Here is a 10,940-nt window from a genome sequence, read left to right as displayed (position 1 = left end):
AGATGTCTGGAAAGTTTAGGTCACCCATGATGACCACATCCTTGGACCTAACTATCTCCATGAGCTGACGTAAGAATGCCTGGTCTCGATCTTCTCCTTGGTTGGGTGGTCTGTAGTAGACCCCCACCGTTAAGTCCCTCTCTCCCCGATCCCCTTGTACTCTAACCTAGAGCACTTCCATTTGCTCCTCCTCTGACCCAGTGATACACATTGTGGATGTGTGTTGGTCCTTGACACAGAGCGCCACACCCTCACCCTCCCTACCTGTCCTATCTTTCCTGTAGAGCCTGTAGCCCTTGATATTCACTGCCCAGTCATGTGCTGGGTCCCACCACATTTCGGTGAGCCCCACTATGTCTGGGTTGGTGCTGGCTAGCAGGAGGACTAGTTCCTCCTGCTTCTTCCCCATGCTGCGGGCATTAGTATAGAGGCATTTGAGGCCTCCTGAGGATGAATGGGCTGCCCCCCTAATCTCAGTGGTACCCAGGCCCATGTCACTTATCTGATTACCTGTTTCTCTTGTCATCGGTTTAGGCTGGGCTGCTCCTGCAGGTGATGCTTGGCTTGCTTGTCTGAGGCTTCCTCCGCCCACGTCATCCCCTTCCCCCAGTGAGCCTAGTTTAAAGCCTGCTGGAGGAGATCCTGGTTGACTACATCATTATAGTCTTTGCTACAATGATGGAAAATGATGTCCCCCACACAGCCACACTCATCTTTGGGGTCTTTTGACCTGTCCAGTCCGAACACCCACAAAGAAAGAGCGTGCCACCCCCCATGGAGACTTCTTGGCAGCTGACGTGGCTCACGCTGATCAGCAGAGAACTGGCTGCCATCCCTGCGTGAAAGAACCCGTGGATGTGGCTGTTTATGGCGTTACGTTCTTCTCTCATGCTGTCTGTGGCGTTCTGGGCTTGCGGTGAGTCCAAATGCCAGGTCCGCATATACGAGTCCATCCCAAAGGAAACATGTCATAGCATTGGAAAAGGAACCAGGCACTTATACAAGGGGGCTGGGATTCCCTGAGCACCAATGAAAGTCCCTGCCAGTCCATTATGCTCCTGTTTTTCCTGTCAAGGGTTAGTGAAATCAATGGGCAGCCCATGAATTGACTGCAATGAACTTGGGTCCAGAGCACCATGCAGCGCAGGCTCTTGAAGCCAGGACACATGAACGTTTCCTGTGGGTTAAAAGGAGGTGGGGGCTTTCTTATATATCAGTTTATTCTGTGGTAACCCCCCTCCCACACGCACCCACCATGTGTCCACTCTCATGCAGTGACAGCTGGCTGGGTGTCCTTAACCCTCCGTGAACCAGGACTAAGATAAACCAGTCTGGCTTTCACATTACTCTGGATAATCTCAGGCATCAGGGCATTTTCCCTGGTCCAGTGAATCCCTCCCAGCCTCTACATCCATGCCTTGAAGTCCTCTGCAAATACTGTATTTCCTAGCATGCAACAAAGACCTTTCCCATCCCCTCTACCAGCCGAGAATTGGGTGGCGGGTATAAAGTGGGGGTGTCTATTATTTTCCCCCAATATCAAAGCACCCGGCCTTGATCCCTGCTGCATGGTAGTTGTGCTGTTCCTCTTCAGGCAGCTGAGGGAGTTCACGGCCCCTTGCTCTTCACTGCACAGGGGTTAACATGCATCTCTCCCTTTCCATGGTCACTGCACTAGTGACCTAGCCTTGAAGGGCAGTTTTGCTGTGTGCTAAGGCATCAGTTCTCTGCTCCTATTTCACATTGCTTTAGACCAGTTCAAGATCAGAGGTCCACCCTTGGAGATGAGGCTTCCTCTGCAGCTTCCATCTTAGTGAAGCAGGAACTAACTCTTCATAGGCGTAACACATCGGTGAGGTCATTTGTGCCAATTAAACACTTTCCCAGGTAGGGATCCAATGCATAATTACCAGGCAAGCACTTATAGGTGTGTGACCCCTTGGGCCATGGTAACGTCACACGACTAATTGCATTACATACATAACAGTAGTGAAGCACCAAAACAATCCAGACAGGAGTCAGGGGAGATTTGCATCTTATAAACTAACTATATCAGGCCTCAGCTTTCGTAAGCAGCAGGCTGACTTCAGTCAGGGGTCGTGGAAGGACTGCAGCACACCAAGCTTATAAACAGAGAGAAATGATCAGACTACAAAGGGCAAATCACCTTGGGGAGGAGGTGACACTGGGAGAAGAGAAATGCTTAAATGAAATCAAATCATGCAGTGAATAAGAACCCAAGAATAAAAACAGAGTCCCTGGTGGTTCATCTGCATTTCCATCCTTTACTTCCTCCTCCGTTCATTGCTGCCAGCATCAGCTTCCAGGGATTTAGGCATCTTGTCCTCCCCAGGGGGAGGTCTCCTCGGGGCCAGTCTGAGCCCCCCTGTGCAGGCTACAGCACTACCCACACTGCTGCCTACTCACCCCATCACAGCAAGGCATGTGGGGGTACACATGAAGCTCCACCCGCACATGAGCATTTGCAGCAAGACATGTGGCTGGCAGCAAGTGGAGCTTCCTTCCCACATGGCATCTCTAGGAGTCTATGATGGATGCGGGCTGCAGCCAGCCCCACTGCCAACACCCCCAGATCTCCCCCCACACTCGGCCCCTCCATGCCAAATACCAGCTCCAGAAACAGTGCAGCTGCAGGACTTGGCTCCATGCAGATGGGAGCATGGACGCTGTGACCCCCGTGTAGGCACCCGTGTGGATACCTGTGGGGCCTGACCCTCCTTCCAGGGACCCTTGTCCCAGGGCCCTTTGTCCTGATCACTGTGAGGCCTCACTACCCGGGCAGCCTGGCATAACGTGACCTTCACTGAGCTCAAGATCTGTCATGTGCATGGGTCTCTGCTCTGGGCTCTGGCCCCTCCATTGTCAGCTCACATGGTGTTTTGTTGCTCTCAGATCTGCAAAGCAAACAGCGGAGCAGCCCTGTTGGCCTGCAGTTGCCTGAAGGGGCTCTCTGTTTGGGCAAGACAAGAAGTCCAGCCACCTTTCAGCAGCTCAGTGCAGCCTCCCTGGCCCTGACACTTGCATCCGATCCGAGCAGAAACCCTGCCCTTTGCAGAGGGCCATGCACATCACTTCAACACTACTGCTGCCTTGGGGATTGGCCTCTCTGTCCTGATACCTCCCACTCCTGCAGCTCATCCACTTTGAGGACACATTCAGCAAGAATTCAAAATCAATGTTGTGTGAGGGACACTGACAGGACTGACCACAGGCCCCATGGTTGCTGCGCGTTCAGATCTCCCTTTGCCTGGTCTAGGAGTTCAAGCACTGCGCCTGCTTCTGAGCCCCATTGCCCTGCTGGGTGGGTGTCAAGGAGCTTTGATGCCTTTGAGAATCTGGTCCAGAAATGCTTCTTTAGGAGGCTGCCTATTGCTGATAGAAGCAGGGATGAAACCATAGACCACCAGGCTGCTGAAGCACAAGCCAGACCTGAGCCTGAGCTGGGTGCCGTTCTGGTGTATGGAGGTCATCCAGGGCTACAAACCCTGCCTGAGAAGCTAGTTAAATCCTCAGGTGGGTTGTTCTTGTAGCTCAGAGCACAGCACAGGTCACCCAGACCCTCAGACCACAACTAGCTGAGAGTTCAAAGCTGAAGCCACTACCATAAAGACCCACCTCTGGATCATAATTCTGGGCCCTTTCGGACTTATGATGTACTGCATCCCCCAAAATGGAGAAAAGTTGCATCTAGATTCTCTTACCAAAAGTCTTCCATGAACACTTCTTCACCCATAAGGAAAAGCTGGCGTTTTTGGGCAACAAAGTTTTGGGGGTTTTATTTTTTTGTCAGAAGGCTACAGAGACAAGGCTGGTGCACACAGCCAAGGGCAGGGGTGGACAGTAGTACAGAGTAGATGCATCTTGTTAGTGCAGATAACGATAGCAGGGAAAAGGCCGTGGGATGAGTGCGCTCAGAGCCTGGTAGCTGGCATGTGAGAAACCCACAGCACAGCATCCGCCCAGCTCATGTGGGAGCACAGCACAGATACTCCAGAACAGGTTCCTGTCCAATTGTGGGCTGGACACAGGCCCAGCTCCCTGGGGATTGTCTCTTGTTCCCTGATTGCTGAACAGCTCAAGAGTCCACGTGATGTCCCTCCATAGGGGACATTTACAGCTGGGAATTTAAAGGGGAAAAAAAAGTGAAATTGAGGTTTGTCTTCAAATGTCCCATGATGCGGGGGAAATGTTCCACCTAATTGCTACAGTGATAGAAAATGATGTCCCCCACTCTGAGCCATGCTCATCTTTGGGGTCTTCTGACCTGTCCAGTCTGCGTTTCCCCCCGTGGAGCCTTCTTAACAGCTGGCGTGGCTCACACCAATCAGTGGAGAACTGAACACCATCCCCGCATGAAGGAGCCCAAAATATGGCTGTTCATGGTGTCATTTTCTTCCCTCTTGCTGCCTGCTGCTTTCTGGGCTTGCGGCATGTCGGTGGCTTAAGCTCTAAGTCTGCGTATATGAGTCCGTCCTGCTGGGAACATTTCAAAGCATTGGAAAAGAAACAAGGCACCTCTGCAAGGAGGTTGGGAAATCCCTGAGCCCCAGTGAAAGAAAGTCTACTCCTGACTTTTATGCTCCTGCTTTCCCTATCAAGGCTTAGTAAAACCAGTGGGCTGCCCCCACATCAACTGGAATGAGGTGGGGGCTGACCCAGAGCACCATGTGTGGTAGGATACCATCTCTGTCTCTCTCCAAACTCTGCTATCTCACAATTTGGTTACCAGGGTCACAGCAGAGGGCAAACACCTCTGCCCCATCAGCTTCAGGTAACCCTGAGTTGTAACCTGAGTCAGGATACAGTCCTGAGGGAGGGGGGAAACCTGCTCCCTCTGCCTACATGACTGGCCTCACACACCTGGGTTGGGGCTTAAACTCCCCATTGTTCTAAGCAATGTTTGCATGACTTGGAGGGGGCTAGAGACCTGCCAGTCTACCTGGCAACCAGTGATGGATTTCAAATTGGTTTGCTGGCAGCCAACAGTTGCTGGCCTTCATTGGATCAGGTAAATGAGGTCATTGGGGCTATATAAATGAATGACTGCCCAGGAGGTGGGGCAGTAGCCATGATGAAAACTCTCAGAGAAGCTGGACCATATGTAACTTGCTCTCTCTCTTGAAACTCATGATCAATGAACTGCCTGCCTCCAGAGGAAATTTCTACCTGCCTCTGGATGATACTTGTGAGTAAGCTACTTGAGATCTAACTAGATATATAGCTTGCAGTAACACAGATGCATGATCAAAGGCTGCCATGCCACTATTTGCTCCAAGGTATTTCTCTGATATTGCTCTACCCTGTACCCTATTCCAAACCTACTCCTTGTAGCCAATAACATTCGCCTTTGTACCTAGCATAGCATACTTATTGGGAGCAGGTCTAGATTATGCCTTGGGGTCCCCTTGGTTCAGCTGACTAAGGGAGACCACTATTTGTGCTTCAGGCTGAGGGAAGCACCCCACATTTTTGCAGTGGGTCAAGTACCCTCAAGGACTACTAGGCCCATGTTTCCCAGGGGGCACAGGTCCAAGATCAGCCCAGCCTCTGGGTGGTGGCAGTGCTACCCCCAGGCTTGCGAGTATGCTCCAGGAAGGGGGTTGGCCAGATGGAGGCATTCCCAGGGAGGCACTCGGAGCCTGGAAGGTGGTCTGGCGCAGTGAGGTGTGTGGCTCAATGCAGGAGCACCCCCTACTGGCCCGCCACCCCATGTAGTGCAGGCTCCTGGAGTCAGAACACATGAACATTTCCTGCGGGTTAAAACAAGATGGGGGCTTTACTACACATCAGCTTGTCCATGGTAACCCCATACTCCCCTCCACCCCATGTGTCCACTCTCAGGCAGTGGTAAGTAGAAGCTGCCTGGGTATCCTTAACCCTCAGTAAACCAGAACTAAGGTAAACCAGTCTGACTTCCATGTACCCTGGGATAAGCACAGGCACACGGGCACTTCCCCTGGTCCAGTGAAGACCTGCCAGCCTCTATCACCCACTAAGCAGTTCACACATCCATGCCTTTAAGTGGTCTGCAAACACTGCATTTTCTAGCATGTAACACACACCTTTTCCCTCAAGCCAGCCCAGAACTGTGGTGCGGGTAATAAGTGGGGAAGCTGATTCTTTTCCCCAAGATAGAAGTGCCCGGCCTTGATCCCTGCTTCCCAGTAGCTCTGCTATTCCTCTTCAGGCAGCTGAGGGAGGTCACAGCCCCTTGCTCTTCACTGCACAGGTATTAACAACCATCTCTCCCTTTCCATGGTCACTGTGCTAGTGACCTAGCATCTGAGGACAGTTTTGCTCTGTGATAGGACATCTGGTCTCTGCTCCTGTTTCACACCTCTTTAGATCTGTTCAGGATTAGAGGTCCACCCACGGAGACCAGACTTCCTTTGCTGGTTGGGGGTTAGTGAAATAGGGAGGGGAGGCTCTGTCCCTGGTCTCTGCAGCCACAACTCTGGGGAAAACATGACGTTAAGATGCCTACCAAACACGAGGTGCCTGTTATATTCAGGGGTGTGTTATATGTGAGAAAATCCAGTCCCCTCACTTATTTAAAGGATAATCATGGATCAGGGTCCATCCAAGACCAAAAGAGAGTCTTAAGTTAGCGTTTGATATTCCTAACACGCAAAGGAAAGAGGTCTTGTTGGCTTTGCTTCTGCACACAGGGATAAAGCAATTAAAATGACTATACCAGGGACCTGCAGCCTGCAAGTGGCCAGGCCAAGATAATACCTGGTCTTAAACTGCACTTCCCAGAATAAGTCAACCCATGCGAGTGAGTGAAGTGCTATGAAGATGGACCTACAGACAGGCCCACCAAGGTGGACAGCAAGGCTTCATAATAGGCTGTACCTGATTCTGCTGGGAGACGCGAGGTGTTGGCTTCCTGGACCAGGATCCTGAAATGGAGACAGTGGTCATAGCTCCTCTTCCACTGCCGTGCACCCCTGTACGCAGGGCTGAGTACGTGGACACATACATCCCTGGTGCAAAGCCTTGTGCCCTGCATGACCCACACACCCCGGGCTCAGGCTGTCTGTGGTGGGGGCCTATCTACATCGCTCCCCGGGGGCAGAGCTCAGAGCCAAACTCCAGGCACAGGAGAAGCCTTGGGGCCTGTGACGGCTGCAGCCTGGTCGTCCCGCAAGCCCGCTGGTGATGCCCAGGGAGCGTCTGGGGGCCATGCACTATTTCTTACCCCATCTGGGAGGGCAGCAGATCCAGATGAGACTCAGGGGCACCGTGAACAGCAGCATGGCACTACCCACTGCCACGACAGGGAGCATGACACAGGCTGTGGAGGGAGCTACAAGGGAAAGACAAAAGCCTCATGTCAATGGTCTTGCCCTGCTCCACTCTGCAGCACCAGGGTCCAGTGGTCCCAGGATTAGAGAGAGCTGCTCTGTGTCCCCAGTGCTACCCCTCACCATGCCTCATTTCCTAACCTGCAAAGCACTGCCAGCATTACCAGTCCTTGTAAAGCCCTCAGAGACTTCTGGATAGAAGCTGCTAACTAAGATCTGGGGATTTGTTGTATCCAGTCCCCACAGTCCATCTCTCTCAAGAAGAACGGGGCTGCTCCCTCCTTACTGAGCTGCTTCCCGTTCCTGGGGACAGTGGCGATGTGTAGGGGGTGCATGGGGATGCATGTGCACCCCCTGAGAGCACCAGTGCACCCCATGACCAACCACGTTTACTGCTTAGATGATGGATGGGGGGGCAGGCGGGAGCACCAGTGCCAACCCTTGCAAGCACTGGCCGGAGAGTAGAGCGCTGTTGTGCTCCCAGAAGCAGCCGCAGTGATGAGTCATCTTACAATTGGCTGTGGGGGAATCCCCCCACCCCTCACAGTTGCTGGATGGTTGCTGAGGGGGCATGTCCCCCCCCAACTAAGGTGGTACCAGTCGCCCATGCCCTGGGACAGGATTTTCCTGGCATGCTCTGCCATCTCCAAAACTCTCCCTGAACCATTCCCCTCATCCCACAGCCCCTCTGGCCCTTGAAGTATCCAGGCCTCTCCTCTCATCCACTGAATGGCTCCTAACTCCTCTCTCCCCTGTATATTATCATTAAACTCTTCACAGAGGTGTCTGAGATGGCTTCTGCCTTGTCTTATGCCCCAGGAACTATTTCTGGCCACTTTCCCCCAAATTCCCTACACATCTGCCTGCTTGCAAGCATAACATGATTGTCCACCTTCTATCATACACATTGGAAGCACAAGTGATTGCAGGGGCTTCACTCATACGTTATATCATAGCCTTAAACACGTAACCACTCACGTGCAGAGTACACGGCATGTCTGGTAATGCTGCTGCAAGATAAGTTGAATGTGACCTCACAGGTGACAGTCGCCCCGCTGGTCCAGCTGGCCCAGGGGATGCTGATGCCATGGATGAGTGTTAAGGACCCATCACTGGCTTCCAGTAAGCGTGGCAGCCCCTGGGCTGGCTCCTCTCCGGGAACGTGCCAGGACACCTGGACAAGGTTGGAGACGCCCCGGATCACACAGGCCAGATGTGCAAGCTCCCTGGCTCCGTTCTCCCCTGCAACGGGGCCCAGGAGCAGCACGGAGCTGCTGTTGGTGAAGCTGTCTGGGCAGAAAAGAAAGTGAGAGCTTAAGGGGAGACAGAGCTGAGCTGCAGCCTGGCCACAGCTGTGGGTCCATCATCAAGAGATTAACTGAGATAAAAGTCTATTAGGGGATAAGGAAATGTGCCATCCCCGGCCAAGCTGGGAAAAAGGAACCAGCCCAACACACGGCCATCCTAGCCAGGAGAGAGCCGGGCAGCCTTCTGTGGGCAGCACTAGCAGCTTTGGGAGATCACAGTCTTCTCACCCGCCGTCAGGGCTCGGAGGGAGAAACATTCACATCCTGGCTGCACAGACCAGCCCCACAGAGACCCAGCACTTCCCTGCAGCTCTTCCTACATTTCCCCTGGGGAAGAAAGACTGCATAGCCCATTCTCTCTCTGCCCCCCTGCAGCTAATGCTGAACCCATTTTTCCTGGCTAAAAACACAGCTTCTTTTAAGCAATTACTCATATTAACTCTTACAGGTTTTTGTCAGTTATTGTAACTAAAGAAGCAATGGGTCATTACCTCCTACGATCACCGTGGTTCCATTTCCAAAAGTCAAGTAGGTGGGCTGTTTATATGCACAGTAATATATGCCAGACTCCTTCCTTTGGATGCTCCTGATTTCCAGAGTTGTGCTGTGACTCTTGTACTTGCAATCATATTTGTTCACATTTTTAGTATCTCCACACACCATAATGTGCCTTGGAGCCTTGCCAGCCCTTCTCACATACCAGTGCACATATTGTCTCCCTTCCAAATCCTTGCTGGAGGAGCAGTGGATCTCTGCTGTCCTACCAACTTCCACAAACAGGAACCGCTGAGGCTGGTGCAGATGTAACTGGACTCCCAACACTGTGGAAACACAACAGGGCAATCAGCAGCTTCCAGCAGGTCTCAGGCTCAGATGCTCCTCATGTCTCAGGACTAGAAAGCATATGCTGCTAATACTTCTGCTTTCCAGGCAGCCTTACAGCAGCATTATAACAACCACCCTACAGCTACCTCCAACACCATGAAAAGGTATTTGCAATCCAGCCAGAGCCCAGCACTGAAATCTGTCCTGCTGAGGATGTTACTGTCCCCAGTCACAGAAGTGCATTGCTGAGAGCCATATGGCGGGTTTACCTAAGGATGAGAGAAGCAGGGACTTGGCAAAGAACATGTTGGCCATGAATATCCTGCCCCTCAAGCCCTAGGGCTGCCGTCTAAGTGCAGAGCTGCAGTGCAAGGGCTCAGGGCTGGTCATTTCCGGGGAGGAGCACCTCCCACGGGGACGTGGCTGCTGGGGAGGGGGTTCTTTAACCCTATTGCCTTGCTGTGCACAGATCTGCATCACATTTCCCTGCATCGGTCTAGTGCATTGATTTGCTATTAGCATTAACAGTCATTACAGCAGCATCTAAAGTGCCGCGAAACATCTCCCCTCACTGGCCTGCTCAGAAGAGCCTGAGTATAGTCTAGAGAAGAACAGACTGAGAGGAGACTTAAAAGCAGTCTTCAACTACCTGAAGCAGTGTTTGAAAGAGGATGGAGCTGGACTGCTCTCAGTGGTGGCAGATAACAGAAGAAGGAGCTAAGGTCTCAAGTTGAAGCAAGGGACATTTAGGTTAGATATGGAGGCATTTTCTCACTAGGAGGGTAGTAAAACACTGGAACAGGTTATCCAGAGAGGTGGTGGAAGCTCCATTTTGGGGGTTTTCAAAACCTGGATACACAAAGCCTTGGCTGGGATGACATAGCTGGGGCTGGTCCTGCTTTGAGCGGGGGGTTGGACTAGATGTGACGTCCTGCGGTCCCTTCAGACCATCATTTTCTATGATTGTCTGATTCTAAGTGTCTTAGTAGCTCAAGCCCTATTGACTCTAAAAGGTGCCCGTGCTCTTCAGTCACTTAGGTGCGTGTGAGGCTGATCCTGCTGCTCTGTCTTCCAGCCCTTCAAGCTCCTGATTTCTTATGGGTACAACCCCTAACCCGAGATGAGTATTTGCAGCCTCTTTGGGGAGGTATATTGGTGGCATCTGACATGATCAGAGTAAAAGCTCTGACCTGTTGGAGAAACCAGGCAACAAGAGCAACACCCTCTGTGGCTTGGGGTGTAGGTTATAGCTGTGTTGGTCTAAGGACATAGGCAGACAAGATTCTTTGGGTGAATCTGATTTTTTTATTAGACCAACTCAAATAGTTGGAAAAAAAATTTTAGCAAGCTGTTGGGTTTAAAAACCCTTTATCAGGCTGAGGAAGGGTCTGCAGTTGGTGTGTGCTCTTCCTGGATGGAGTGAATAGTAAAAAAGCCAGAGGCTGGGCTGGGCTGCTTGCAAGACAGGCAGCCAGTGAAG

At 51.9% G+C, this 10,940-nt stretch overlaps 1 protein-coding gene across 1 annotated transcript; it reads right to left on the bottom strand.

Moving 5' to 3' along the window:
* Nucleotides 1-3,802: 3,802 nt before the first annotated feature.
* Nucleotides 3,803-9,808, bottom strand: LOC109280591 (immunoglobulin lambda-1 light chain-like). The gene is made up of 6 exons (XM_059718337.1): nt 9,730-9,808; nt 9,127-9,456; nt 8,307-8,618; nt 7,223-7,330; nt 6,877-6,923; nt 3,803-4,494 (listed from the first exon to the last, which is right to left on the bottom strand). Exons 1-6 carry the CDS (start codon nt 9,773-9,775, stop codon nt 4,399-4,401), a joined length of 939 nt encoding a protein of 312 aa, XP_059574320.1. The 5' UTR covers nt 9,776-9,808; the 3' UTR covers nt 3,803-4,398.
* Nucleotides 9,809-10,940: the final 1,132 nt, after the last annotated feature.

Source organism: Alligator mississippiensis, chromosome 15, assembly GCF_030867095.1.
Source record: "Alligator mississippiensis isolate rAllMis1 chromosome 15, rAllMis1, whole genome shotgun sequence".
Classification (NCBI taxonomy): domain Eukaryota; kingdom Metazoa; phylum Chordata; order Crocodylia; family Alligatoridae; genus Alligator; species Alligator mississippiensis.
The sequence above is the reverse complement of the archived record's forward strand: the minus strand, read 5'-3'. Positions and strand labels throughout refer to the sequence as shown.